The sequence below is a fragment of the Maylandia zebra genome, linkage group LG9 (genome assembly GCF_041146795.1).
Source record: "Maylandia zebra isolate NMK-2024a linkage group LG9, Mzebra_GT3a, whole genome shotgun sequence".
NCBI classification, from domain to species: Eukaryota; Metazoa; Chordata; class Actinopteri; order Cichliformes; family Cichlidae; genus Maylandia; species Maylandia zebra.
This window is the reverse complement of record NC_135175.1, coordinates 546,920-560,916: the sequence shown is the minus strand read 5'-3', so window position 1 is coordinate 560,916 and position 13,997 is coordinate 546,920. Positions and strand designations below refer to the sequence as shown.

At 41.1% G+C, this 13,997-nt stretch overlaps 1 protein-coding gene across 2 annotated transcripts; it reads right to left on the bottom strand.

Moving 5' to 3' along the window:
• Positions 1 to 3,725: 3,725 nt before the first annotated feature.
• On the bottom strand, positions 3,726 to 7,291 carry hccsb (holocytochrome c synthase b). 2 transcript variants are annotated; one of them, XM_004572065.6, is made up of 8 exons: positions 7,144 to 7,291; positions 6,546 to 6,660; positions 5,797 to 5,844; positions 5,586 to 5,677; positions 5,031 to 5,179; positions 4,708 to 4,827; positions 4,539 to 4,625; positions 3,726 to 4,321 (listed from the first exon to the last, which is right to left on the bottom strand). In XM_004572065.6, exons 2-8 carry the CDS (start codon positions 6,652 to 6,654, stop codon positions 4,123 to 4,125), a joined length of 804 nt encoding a protein of 267 aa, XP_004572122.1. In that variant the 5' UTR covers positions 6,655 to 6,660; positions 7,144 to 7,291; the 3' UTR covers positions 3,726 to 4,122. The 2 variants fall into 2 exon arrangements, with proteins under 2 accessions (XP_004572122.1, XP_014266460.1); XM_014410974.3 differs by having other exon boundaries at positions 6,546 to 6,664; positions 7,144 to 7,289.
• Positions 7,292 to 13,997: the final 6,706 nt, after the last annotated feature.

The window sequence follows — 13,997 nt, the reverse complement described above, 5'->3', positions numbered from 1 at the left end:
TGCTCTCTGATGTCAGACGATGCAAACCTGTTGAGGTTTTAAACATGTTCGAGAAATAAAAACTAAAGAGTTTAACATTTTTAATAGACTGCCAGCACAAAGTCTGCGTTGCTTTAAAGCTCCACTGAGATGTGTTTATGCAAAACTTACCTATGCTCCTGCAACATGTTTCCACAGAGAAATTAGACACACACAAACATGCAGGGGAATCTCTCGTGTGTGTGCACAGGTTATTGCACACTGATGTAAGAATTTCTGTGTGGAGTACACACCGTCCATTTAGTGACAAAGTGAACACAACTACATGCACACACACACACTCAATGGGACACAGATGGTCCAGTGGTGTTTAAAGAAGTCCATCTAACTGTAATTCTTAACATAATCTCTCTCCCCACTTTGTGTGGAAAGACATGAATGCTGACGAGGACTTCCCATTCCTCTGAAGGTACCTGCTTGTCTCTTATTCTGCACAAAACAGCTCTTTGTCTATGTAATATTATTGTATTCATTATAATATATTATATATAAATGTACCTGTCAACTGGTTACTTACATAATCACATGAATGTAGGGACTTACAGCACAAGCATGCTCCCAGCCTTTTGTAAGACTGTTGCATATTATTATATAAAATGTATTTTTCATCCATTATGTTTACAAATCTCAAGAAGTCACATCGAAGAGAAACCACACCATGTCAGATGTTTAAACAAGGAAGGTTTATTCCTCAAAATGTATTAATCAAATAGACATTAAAAAAATAAATAAAATAAAACCACCCAAAAAAACCTACATGTTCAATGCACCACAGTGGTAGCCTGGTGTCACACAGAATTATCACTGATATTAAACAGAGGCTGCCAACTCAGCTCTCTCCTGTGGCCAATCACAACAAAGCACTTTATTTTAAAGTTGTAGATTTAAGCTGTGCTTCATATTTTTGGCCACCAGATGTCACTAAAGAGGACTGGGTTGAAAAGCTTTGAGTAATTAACCTGTTTTCAACCCAAGCTTCATTTGCCCATCACTACTTCATTTATAAAGCACTTGAAAAATAAAAATGTCACAATAACACCAAATATGGCTGTAGCTCAAGAGGGAGAATAATCAGAAGGCTGGTGGTTCGCTCTCTGGCTGCCCCAGTCTGTGTGCCAAGTATTCATGGGCGAGACACTAATGCCAGGTTGCTCTCCGATGAATGTGTGTGAGGATGCTTATAAAGCAATTAAAGCATAGTGTATGGCATGTTTTATAAAGTGCTTTGAGTGCTCTGGGAGAGTTGAAAAGTGCTATAGAGTCAGTCCATTTACCAAAAGACAAACAGACCAGAAGGGAAAAGATATAGAAGCACAAACGAGTTGTAGTTAAAAGTAAAACAATAAACCTCTCTTATGCTCCCGCTCCTGCAAAAATAAAACAAAACAAAACATCCACCCTTCTCTTACAGGCTGGGTGAATTGTTTGTCGACATTTACTAATCCTAAGGTTGGTGCAGTCTTTGTCTCAGTATCAAGTCAGTCAAAACTTTTAGTCCACATCGTCAGTCCATCACAGTCCAGTCACACACATTCATTCACACACATCCATGCCAGATATTGCTGACAGTGGAGTCTCACGCGCAACTTACTTACTTTGAATCACCTTGTTGTTGAATTGTGCTATATAAATAAACTTGCCTTGCCTTATTCGAGTATCCATCATCAGCAAGATGACGTCATCAACAATTCTTTATGATTTTGGACTGGATTGACTCGGTGCAATCCTTTTAGACTCAGGACTTACCATCTCATGTGGTCAGTGTCCAATAGAAGTGAACTTCTCCAAAGCCCATTATAATCCTGGAGAAGCACACTTTACAACTGTTCCCAGTAAGAATATTTCATAGCACTTTCAATTTCAATTTTTCAGGCCTGAGTATATGAGAGCTGATTGTTAAATCATGAACTCACAAAGTATCACTACCGGTGGATCGCACCCAGGGCTGCACTGGGACAAAAAATCGTCCCGACTAGAGACCGACCCACCAGGTATTATAGGAAAAACCATAAAGCCTTTGAATGAAAACAAACGCTGTTGTCACAGTGATGTACACTGTCTTGTTGGTATATATGCATCAGTCTGTACATCATGTAAGCATACTTCTTGCTTAGGTTATCTACCTTAGATACCGAAATAGTATTTTAATTTACATCCGAGTCATAAAGAGAGAATATTTACAACTATAGAAGCAATTGAAACAATCACATAATCCAAAATAAGAAAACAAACAAAACCAACAAACCTACAAACAAAACAAAACAAAAAAACAAACAAAAACGGATGTGTTGGTAGGGGGTGATCCTATAAATATATGCTCTCATACATCACAGTTATTGGTTTGTAAAAATAAATCTGGCCTATGAGGCGTGATATATTTGACCCAGTTTTCCCAGTATGATGTAAATTTCTCCAGCTTGTGGTTAACAGAAGCTGTTATCTTTTCCATGTTATAGATTTCCATCCATGTACTTATGTTTGGGCTCTCCGGGGATAACCATTTTCTGGTGATATTCTTTTTACAGGCCACCAGTAGAATATTTACTAAATGTTTATCATATTTAGGCCATTCCTGAGGTATATATCCAAAGAACATAGTCTTACTCTCGAGGGGTATTTCACGTTTAAAGATATCCTGTAAGGCATTATGTATTTCTCTCCAATAATCCCTCAAGATAGAGCAGTCCCAGAAAATGTGGTAGTGATTTGCACTTTGATTTCCACAGTTCCTCCAACAAGCAGGGGGGTTATCATCATAATGAGACTTCTGAGAAGGTGTTATAAAGTATCTAATTAGGCACTTCCAGCCGAATTCCCTCCACTTTCGTGAGCTGGTACACATCCACTGATATCTCCATATTGCCGTCCATTCTTCCTCTAATATTTTTATCCCTCCTTCCTTCTCCCATTTTGTTCTAATATATGAAGTCGAATGTGGTTTCAAATCCATTAGACCCTTATAGAGACATGATACAATTCTATCAATAGTTTCTGAGTTATAGCTTTTTATAAACACTTCCATCAAGCGTGTGTTTGTCATTGTTACGTTTCTCAGCTTCGTGTCAGCATAGTGCCTTAACCAGAGCAGTTTCATGTCGGTTACACTTTGACATACATTTTAAAAAAATGTCTTTTCCTGTCGTTGTGCATCTATTTAATGTTCAATATTTCCTCTCCACGGATGAAGATGGTCAGCTGTGCAGTGTCCATCATGTCTGTACTTTCATCCACAGCCGAGTATGCAGTGAAGTTTTTGCTTCTTTCACACAACTGTGTTCTTAAATCAGTGGTAGTGATGTGCGATACCACTGAATTTCTTTCCGATCTGATACCAAGTAATATTCAGGGTGGTATCGACGATACTGATCCGATACTTTGTACAAAAACTTATTTTATTTATTGGATCTCAAATTATAGCGTCATAATGATTACAGGACATCAGTCAACCATGTCCATGTCACTGAAATCTCCAGCTTTAGGTTCAGTGTAGCTCATTAGGCTTGCTTCATGGCCTTTTCTCTGAGACCTCCACACCACAACCCACAGGACCAGCTGCTAATACCCTGGTTTCAAACACCAGGTCCTGCCAGTTCACAGGAGGGGACTGAATTCATTCTGGACAGGTAGTTTAACCTCTCTGGCCCATAAAAATGGTTTAATTAAATACGCAGTGTTTACAAACAAAACACAGAAAAGGTGATTTATTAAAACACAACATATGAACTTTCCTAGATTTCTGGTTTATGACCATTAGCCAATAAAGGAATATTGGCAGGTTTTAAAGCTTGTCTCAATGTCCCAACTGAGAAAAATAAACATTTAAACTTTCTGTTGCTAGATGAGGTTCAAATTACCTAGAGTCAGGTAGCTGTAAGCAAGCAAGCAGTTAAATTTAAGCGCAAGTCAATAGATTTCATAGACACACAGGGTCTTGTATGACCTGTTGGACAAACTCTTCTACATCCAATCATCTTTTACGAGGTCTGATTCGTTTCTTTTTTCAGCATCACACAAGTTGCAAAGAGCAGAAATGGGTAACAACAGTTTTTGAAAATTTGCGACTCAAATATGAGCCAGAGTCCTTCAGGAAGTCCAGCGCCACCAGGCCACCTTCATACGGTCCCACACAGCTTCTAAAGAGTCAAAAGCAGGTCGCACGTCCAGGGTGGAGAACTGGTAGGTGTCCTTGTTGATTTCTCCATCATAATAGTCAATGATGTAGCGCACCTCCTTCCCACAGCGGTCAACGATCCAGTCGTGACGGTCAAATGGCAGCTCGTAGCTGCAGAGAGACAAACTCAATTAGTCACCAGGATCTTCCCCAACATGAGGTTTACATGCATCATGTTTTAATGGACCGCTGCATGGGTTGCTTTGCGCGGCATGTCCGCATTTCCCTGATTTCATTATAGCGGACCAGCAGCTGGCAATGCAGACCCAAACGAGAAACATAACACAGCCAAAATTATTAAATGTGCATCAGGATGTTTCATTCTCACCCCATCCAGTGTCGGAGGCGGGCCCTGGGGGAGTACTCTTTAGCCTTCCCACCGAATCTCCTCAGAGTTGGTCCACATGGACATTCACTATACGAGGTAAATGTTCATCAGTTAAGGCTCAATTCTCTGACCAACAGGCAGCTCGCTGCAAACGATCGTACGCACTCACCGAGCATGCAGAGCCTCCCACTTCAGGATCTCTTGCCAGGCCTGCTCATTGTTCTGATTGTGGATTTTAATGATGTTGGTCATGTCACCTTTGCTGAGGTCATCATCTCGCCAGCGCCACCTGCAGCACAGGATCGAACAAAGGAAACAGTGTCTTTAGCAGATATTTCTCCATCACTGTGCTACTGCAATAATTAAAGCTACCGATATGTGAAATCCAAGCATTTTTAAAAACACTGACTTTGAGGTTCAATGAGACACTAAATAGAAGTTCATAGTTTCCAATATGGTAGCCTGAAGTAGTCTTAACACCAGCCAACTGACCCCTTCCTCAGCATGGCGTTCCAGAACATCTGCTCCGACGGGTACACCCAGTTCTTCTCTGTGTCGTGACGTGGGATAGTGGACTCCTCTCTTCTGATAGAGAGTTCAAAGGGCTGGTCTGGAGCTGGCGTTTGGTTGGGAGGAGGCATCTGCACGTGTGGAAAAAGATAAATTATAGTCTGAGCCATGACCTTAAAACATAGAAAAGATGTCAGGCATGACAGCCATAAGTCCTCCAGGAGAGAACATGGTCAGTGCAGCATACATGTGTTTCATACCTTTGGTCAAGTGTTGAAACAACTGAAAAGCTCGCATAACAAAGCTGCTTCTCTTTTGTTGTGCTTGGTGTTGTTGGGAAGTAACACTAACATGTTGTTGTCAGCTGGCTGAATACACGAGCACACAAACTAGAGCCACCGCAGACAACAACAGTGCGTGGCAGCAAACGAGGCCAGTGTATCAGAACTAAAACGAATTAAGGATCAGGCAACCGTAGCTTAAAACATAAAAGTTACTTCTAAAATAAAGCCTCTTTGCTCCAAGCTGCACAGGTACCATATTTGCTGGATCGATGTCGCCCTTCGTGACTGCTGCAGCTCTCATGGGACACTCCACAAAGTTGTACGCCTGATCCTGGTGGGCCGGACCTGCAGGAGAACACGTGCGAGCCACAGGTTTGATCATTTCATTAAAACAACCATCTGAACATAGAAATGTGTTGCAGTGCAGGCAAGCCACAGGCTATCCTTTAGACTGAAGTCCCTACCTTTTTCAGCCTGAGCTTGATGCATGGGACATTGTGAAGGCGGAGATGCTAAGAAAAACACAAATACACAACCACAGTCAAGATATAATTCAACATCATTCAGTAAAACTTGTACAGTTTATGATAACAGTGAAGAATGAGAGCTAATGACCTATGTAATACCATGAAATGCAGTTTTCTGTGGGAGTAAAACACTATCTGTGTGCACAGGACCTTCTCTCTGACACAAGCCGTTTCTTTTCTTAATTGCTCGAGTTAAGGGTGTCACAATATACTAACATTTATGATAAACCTGTTATCTTCCTCATACAATGGAAGAAATTCACTTTCCACGAACCCCCCACTGAGCTCTGGAGTCTGTGCAGGAAAGATCGCTCCATTTATTCACTGTTTTGTTGCAACTTCTCTGCTTTCTAAGCATTCAGCCTGATGCTAGCTGCTCTGCCACAGCTTGGCTTACAGCAGCTTGTCGATATGGATTTCACTGTATTCAGACAGTTTTTTGAGTATTTGTTTTTACATATTAACAGCCACTGATGCCTCTTTAGAGTGATTATCAGATTTTCCATTCCTGGCTTGTCGACATTCGTCAGAGTATTTTATAAATGTGCAGTTAGTAGCAATAAAAAATATCTGTTTCACAAATCGCATGCCATCTTCACCTTGCACTTACAAAGGAGAATTTGGAAGAAGAAATTCGGCCCAGCATTTCACGCTATGACATCCTGACTGTAATGAAACTACAGTACCTCTGACAGGCTGAGCTTCCTCCTGCACTGGGCAGCGCTGAGCAGAGACGGTCTTCATAGCCTCAGCTTTGACTACAGAGGGCTCTGCTGTGGACCAGGAGGATCCCATGTTAGCCTGTCTGACAGGGGAACAAATACACCCAGGACATTAGGATTTAAACACGAAAAAGGCAAAGATCATCTGTGGACACTCAGCCGTAACACAGCTGGGCTAATGCTGTGATCAGTGGGCTGTGTGGGTCGTGTGTTTATTTAATACTGTCGTTATATCGCTAACTCTGACTGATGTCGCCCTCGGTAACCTCAGGTTTAGCTGTAGTGCAACTAACCGGGTCAAAACTAGCCTCCGCCCGGTTATCCTAATATCACTAGCATCATGTTACAGCCCACTTCCACGCCGCTCTCGTGTTCGAGTTATTCGGCTTTTCAAATAAGACTTAACAACAACACAGAGTAAAAACACAGCAGGTATGGTTGTGGCCCTAACGTTACCCAGCAGCCACTGTTAGCGGATGTGTGGACTTAATTCAAACAGCGTATTACGAAGATATTCAGCTGTAGTTTCGTCACATAATGAACAGCAGGTTAAATCACTGACCTGTGAGAGACGACAGCAGCGCGGCGGTCTCTCGGAGCGTTTCAATGTCAACGTGCAGGACAGTTGCACAAGCAGTTGTGCTCAGCGCGTGCTGTACGTATGCCCACAGCGTCACGACGCTTTGATAGGATGTTGAAAGACGTGACCCGGAAGTTACTGCGGGATCTTTTTTCTCGTTGAACGCACTTCAAACATTACAGAATTCAATGTCGGGGGGTTAAAAACGCAGGCTGGGGTTGAATCAGCAGAAGAATTGCTTTTATATTATGGGACTGTTGTATAGTTTTAAAATATTGTCTGGTTTCATTCATAAAGCATTGAAAAGACGGTTTTGCGTTAGAAAATTTGGATTCATGTCTTTGAAATTTAACCAGTAAAATGAGTAAATTAATGAAATAAAATTCGTTTTGCCTATTGATAGGGTAATCAGAAAAGCCAGATAATATTTTTTCATAACACAGAGAGAAGTCAGAATAGATAAAAGAAACAACAAAAGTGCAAAAATCGTGTTAGAAAAGAGAAGTGCATAAGCAGCACAAAGATAAGTGTGAACTATCTTCTTTCTGACGGCTACAAAATGAACACTGGACATCAGTCTTTTTTATATTATACAAGAAAAGTTCGGGTGGGGTAAAAATGATGAATGATTTTAAAAGATGTTTGCTTTACGGCCACTGGGACACCAGTTCTGTCTTTCTGAAAAAGAGTTCATATGTCACGGTTGTTTTTCCTCTTTAAGGTGAAAACAGATCTGGTAACAGCAGGATCCAGTTGTAGAGGAGTCAGATCATTAACAACAAAATTTCTGTACAGTCTTAAAACACCAGTAGGGATAGCATCAAACACTATGGCATATTCCTTTGGTGGAACAGGAAGACCATATACACTCAAAAATTCAGAGTAAGAAATGAAACCTAAATTTGGATTAAGACGTTGCAAAACAAGACGAATCCCATGAATAAACCAGTCGCCTAAAAATAAAGACTTGTGTTTGTATAAAATGTCTCTGTTGTTCCAAATATCATATCTGTGTGGAGAAAAGTTGTGTTTATAAAGCAGCAACTGTTTCTGTTTCTGTTTATTAAATTAGGACAGTTTTAAGGAGATTTTATAAATGTTGTAGTTACAAAGTAAAACAAGGTCAACACCACCATTGTTTTCACCAACTTGATGTTGTGTTCCTGAGAAATTTCTTGATCCAGTTTATTTTAAACACACTGTTTATTGTAGAAAAGTCAAGTTTACGGAACCATGTTGGTTTGAGTTTGATACAACTGATCTCTTAGTATAATCTATTCTATTCTTCCATACAAAGTTATAAAGGAGTCTGTCAATATCCACCAGGGTTTCTTTATTTACATCAAGAGACAAAGCTCCATCGAGATAATCCCTCCGCTCTGGTGATAAAACTCTGGAGACAAGTATTTAGTTTATCTTGTGTTTTATGCAAAATTGGAATAAAATTAAGTGAACATCTAGAGGACTGGTTTTTATTAATGATGATGCCAAGGTAAGTGATGGAAAGAAAACAGGATTTGTTTTCGTTCTTAGCAAGCTAGAGCCATTCAGGCATCACTACAATGCAGCATAATAAACGTTTTCTGCACTTAAAAACACATTCATGGACTGAGCCTGATCAGTGCTCTGTATATGGCTTATTCAGTGAGTTGCACTACGATGGCAGTAAAGATTACAAGTTTACAGTTTTACTACTGTTTAATTTCAGTGCCTCATCTTGGATCGCTAACTCAGAGTATCAGTGATGACGTGACGAATCCTACTTCCGGGCCTAAAGTAGTCTGTGTTTAATATGGCTTTTGTGTTGTTAACATGTTTAATGTTTTGTATTTTCTTCTATTTAATCTCAAAAAGCTCCTAAAAAGTCAGTGATCACTGTTGACCTCCCTCGGCTTTTGTTACCGCTAATCTTAAGTCTTTCCTCCCCACTGCTGTCAGACTCCATAATAAAGACTTTAACTGATCAAGCACACACATCCATACATATGCAATAATACTAAGTGCAATAATCCTTTCTGTCATCGTTGTATTTTTACTCAGTTGTATATAGTATTTGTATTTGTATTCTATTTTTATCTTATTGTATATTTATTTTATTTTATTCTACTGTATATAGTATTTTATTTTATTCTATTCTGTACAGTTGTGTACTGTATTTATTCTTATTGTATTCTAATTTTTGCCTCATAACTTTTGCACTGTCCACTTCCTGCTGTGACAAAACAAATTTCCCACGTGTGGGACTAATAAAGGTTATCTTATCTTATCTTATCTTATCTTATCTTATCTTATCTTATCATTTATTTAAGCTCAGTTTTTAAAACCTTAGGATGTAACTACAGCCCAGCCCATGCAGCAGTATATGAATGACTAACCTCATGTTGTGGATGGATTATCTCAGTTGTTCTCCTGGCTGAAGTTTGGTCCTTTTACAGCATCCTGCCATGCGATTACATTTGTTCCTGACCACCGAGAACACTCACGTTAACTTTTATCGAGTGGAAAAAAGTTAGCTTGTTTAACATCTGCAGGAAGCTCCTGAGGATGTTTTACCAGTCGGTGGTTGCTGGAGTACTTTTCTATGCTGTGGTGTGCTGGGGGAGCAGCACAGCAAAGAAGGACTCATCCAGGCTGGAGAAACTGATCAGGAAGGCTGGCTCTGTGGTCGGCATGAAGCTGGACACTCTGGTGACAGTGGCAGAGAAAAGGACATTAAAGAAACTGATGGACATTATGGACAATGCCAGGCATCCTCTGCACACGGCCATTAACAACCAGAAGAGTCTGTTCAGTGACAGGTTGCTTCTCCCAAAGACAAGAACTAACAGACTTAAAAACTCCTTTGTCCCACACGCCATCAGACTGTTTAACTCCTCTCTGGAGGGGAGAGGGAGGGGAAACAGGAGGACAAAGGAGGGGGGAACAACTAAGCTGTAGTGCCTCTTCACCTCACTGTGCAATACCTTTTGTGCAATACTTTTGTAAATAGTCAACGGTGCAATAGACTCAATACTTGAAATGTGCAATTCACTTGTATTTTTATTTTTATTCCTATTTATTCTATTTATCCCCTTCGTATATTTTATTTATATTGTCTCTGTATTTATATATATATATGTGTGTGTGTGTGTGTGTGTGTGTATTATATATATATATATACTGTATATATAATATTCTGTAACTCTGTAACTTCTGTCGGTGCTGTGCTTTTTTGGAAATCGAATTTCCCAGAGGAACCCACCCGAGGGATTAATAAAGTTCTATCTAATCTAATCTAATCTAATCTAATATTGTGCTAACATAGCTGTGTCGCTAGCGGTCACATAGCACATCATTATATACCAGCTAGCCCAACTTCAGTAACCCTACAAACGTCACTGCTGTTTAGTTTTCTGTCTTCATTTATGTTGGAAGTGATAACAGAGCTGTACGTTTTTAATTTGTTTCCAAAACCCTGCAGTCAGGACATGTTATATTCTATTTAGATAGAAGCGAGCTAACGTCCTGCTAACTAACTCCGTTAAATGTCATAAATTCCGTTTTCATGGATGCCTGGATGTTAAACTCAATTGTTACACCTGGTAGAGCAGAACGCTGATCATTTTATTAAAGATGAAAGACTTTAGACAGTTTTTCAACTCTCAGTAATGCCACAGTGATCGTTTGATATATGGACCTGCAGCGGAGCTTAGTCCCAGACACGGCTAGTGACGTCAGACTGAACGATCGGATACTGGTCTGCACTGACTTTCCATTACAAACCTAGAGGTGCTGACTATTATATTAATCTTTTTTTTTAAATCTAGAGAAAACCTATGTGTCATTATAAGCTGCCTTCTAACATTCAGAGATTTACATGATCTGATTCACAGTGTATAGTAAGCTTCATACACTTAAGCATAAATAGTCGAGTCTGAAATCATCTTTTAATACAAACATTATGTACAACATTATTATTGAACAAACATTGTTGAACAAAAAAAAACAGGTCACATGTTAGAATGATTTTATTTTTGTAGTAGGCCCCTAAGACAATATACAGTTGGTGTTTAGAATAGAGTTGAATAAATGTTAAAAACATGATCTGATCATTTCTGAAACAGTCTTCAGGAGGATAACCACGTAGAGCATCAACAGGGGCCCAGAGGTTTCTGCTCCCAGTAAACATGCTCACGCTTTCCTCCTGGATTAAAATATTTCTAATGTTAAGCTTTTAAAATCAACATTAGGGAGTAAAGGCTGCCCGTGAGTCCCTGCAGTGGCTCTGGTCTAGGCCTGCTCCTGTTGCCTAGCAACCACAACACTATAGCGTTACATGATGTTTTGTTGGGTGGAAATCTTGACTTTATTTTCTTCTTTTTCATTTTCTTTATTTTTACTTTTACTGAAGAAAACTGATATGTTTCATAGGTACATATCAGAAAATTAACAAGATGTTGTTATTTTTCATGATAAAAATGAAGGAATCTATCTGAGGCCAAAAGACCACAGCCATGTAAAAATAAGATTTGTTAAGCTGTGTCCCTTTAGCCAAAACTAATGTGAATATTAGTTTATAATAAGCAAATAGCATAGTTCAGGAAACTAGTGTCATTTCACTTTGAGAATATAAAACAACAGGGCCTACATTAACCATACTAATATATGAAATATACTAAAAATGACCAGCGGTGAATTTAATTCAGTTGATTGTGCTACACTCCAAATTCAAGGTACATTTATTTCAATGTTATATAACTTTCTATCTTCTTTACCAGGGCTCATCTCAGAGACGTTGTTGCCAAAGATGAATATATATAAATATGTCATATGTTGAGACAGATATTGTTCATTTTATATATTGTCTCCAATAGATTTTGGGAAAAAAGTTTTGGTTACATGTATGGAAAAAATAACAAGTTGTGGTTATTTTGCATGATAAAAATGAAGAGATTGTGTTAGTTGGGTGAGTAAATGCTGTATCACAGATGCTACAAATAGCTATAAACACAATATACTTTATACAGGGAGTGCAGAATTATTAGGCAAATGAGTATTTTGTCCACATCATCCTCTTCATGCATGTTGTCTTACTCCAAGCTGTATAGGCTCGAAAGCCTACTACCAATTAAGCATATTAGGTGATGTGCATCTCTGTAATGAGAAGGGGTGTGGTCTAATGACATCAACACCCTATATCAGGTGTGCATAATTATTAGGCAACGTCCTTTCCTTTGGCAAAATGGCATGCGGCGCGCGGTGAGAGATACCAAACGCAGGTACCGGGAACGTGTGGAGTCCCGCTTCCACCAGGGCGACACACGGAGTATGTGGCACGGACTACGCACCATTACGGACTACAAAGCCAGGGACACTGCGCCGATCAACGCCGACTCTGCATTCACCAACGAGCTGAATCGGTTCTACGCCCGTTTCGAGGTTAGCCAGGCGGCTAATGCTATCTACCGCCTGACTACCGAGGACAGTGACGTCATCAGCGAGAGACCGGTGACCAGCATCGCGGAGCATGACGTCCGAGCGGCACTGAGGAGAGTGAACACAAGGAAAGCGGCGGGGCCAGACGGCATCTGCTGCGCTGCTGTGCTGACCAGCTAGCAGGTGTGTTCACTTACATCTTCAACGAGTCCCTGGCGAAGTCTGTGGTCCCCACATGCTTCAAAAGATCCACCATCATCCCTGTGCCCAAGAACAGCAAACCCTCATCCCTGAACGATTACCGGCCAGTTGCACTGACCTCGGTAGTAATGAAGGTGTTTGAGAGGCTGCTGAAGAACATCATCTCCTCCTCCATCCCAGACACCACAGATCCGCTGCAGTTCGCCTACAGATCCAACAGATCCACAGAGGATGCCATCGCCCACGTCCTACACACCACTCTCAGCCACGTGGACAAGAAACAGGGTAACTATGTGCGAATGCTGTTTGTTGATTACAGTTCAGCGTTTAACACAATAGTGCCCTGCAGACTGTTCACAAAGCTGAGGGATCTGGGACTTAACAGCCGTCTGTGTGCATGGGTGTTGGACTTCCTCACTGGCAGAACTCAGGTGGTGAGGGTGGGCAGGTGCTTCTCCAACAGCATCACCATCAACACAGGAGCACCTCAGGGATGTGTCCTCTCGCCACTGCTCTACTCCCTCTACACTTCAGACTGTGTGGCCACCCATGGCTCCAACACCATTGTGAAGTTTGCTGACGACACAGTGGTGTTGGGTGCCATCTCCAACAAAGATGAGGTGGCCTACATGGATGAAGTGAAGAATCTGGCATCATGGTGCCAGGACAACCACCTCCAGCTGAACGTCAGCAAGACCAAGGAGCTGGTGGTGGACTTCAGAAGGGGTCAGCACAGAGACTACAAGCCCATCATCATCAATGGAGCTCCAGTGGAGAGGGTGCAGTCCTTCAAGTATCTTGGTGTCCACATCTCCTCAGACCTGACATGGGCTGCCCACATTCAGGTCCAGACCAAAAAGGCTAGGCAGCGCCTGTATCACCTACGACAACTGAGGAAGTTCAGGGTCTCTCCAAAGATCCTCAGGATTTTCTATACAGGCGCTGTGGAGAGCATCCCCACACAGAACATGACATCGTGGTTTGGGAACAGCTGTGTGAAGGACCAAAAAGCTCTCCAGAGAGTGATCCGTACAGCAGAACGCTGCTGCAGGATTGCTCTCCCCCCGCTTCAGGACACCTACACCAGGAGATGCCGGACTAGAGCAGCGCAGATACTGAAGGACCTGTCCCATCCTGGCAACAAACTGTTCCAACTTCTGCAATCTGGTAGAAGGTTCCGCATCTTCTGGGCAAGGACAGAGAGACTCAAGAGGAGCTTC

What these genes read in the sequence shown, in the direction of transcription:
- hccsb (XM_004572065.6), bottom strand. Translation starts at nt 6,654, where the DNA reads ATGGGATCCTCCTGGTCCACAGCAGAGCCCTCTGTAGTCAAAGCTGAG. An exon ending in ACATCGATCCAGCAAATATG is followed by an intron (nt 5,180 to 5,585) that starts GTACCTGTGCAG and finishes CCACACGTGCAG; the next exon opens with ATGCCTCCTCCCAACCAAAC. An exon ending in TGGGAGGCTCTGCATGCTCG is followed by an intron (nt 4,626 to 4,707) that starts GTGAGTGCGTAC and finishes TACCTCGTATAG; the next exon opens with TGAATGTCCATGTGGACCAA.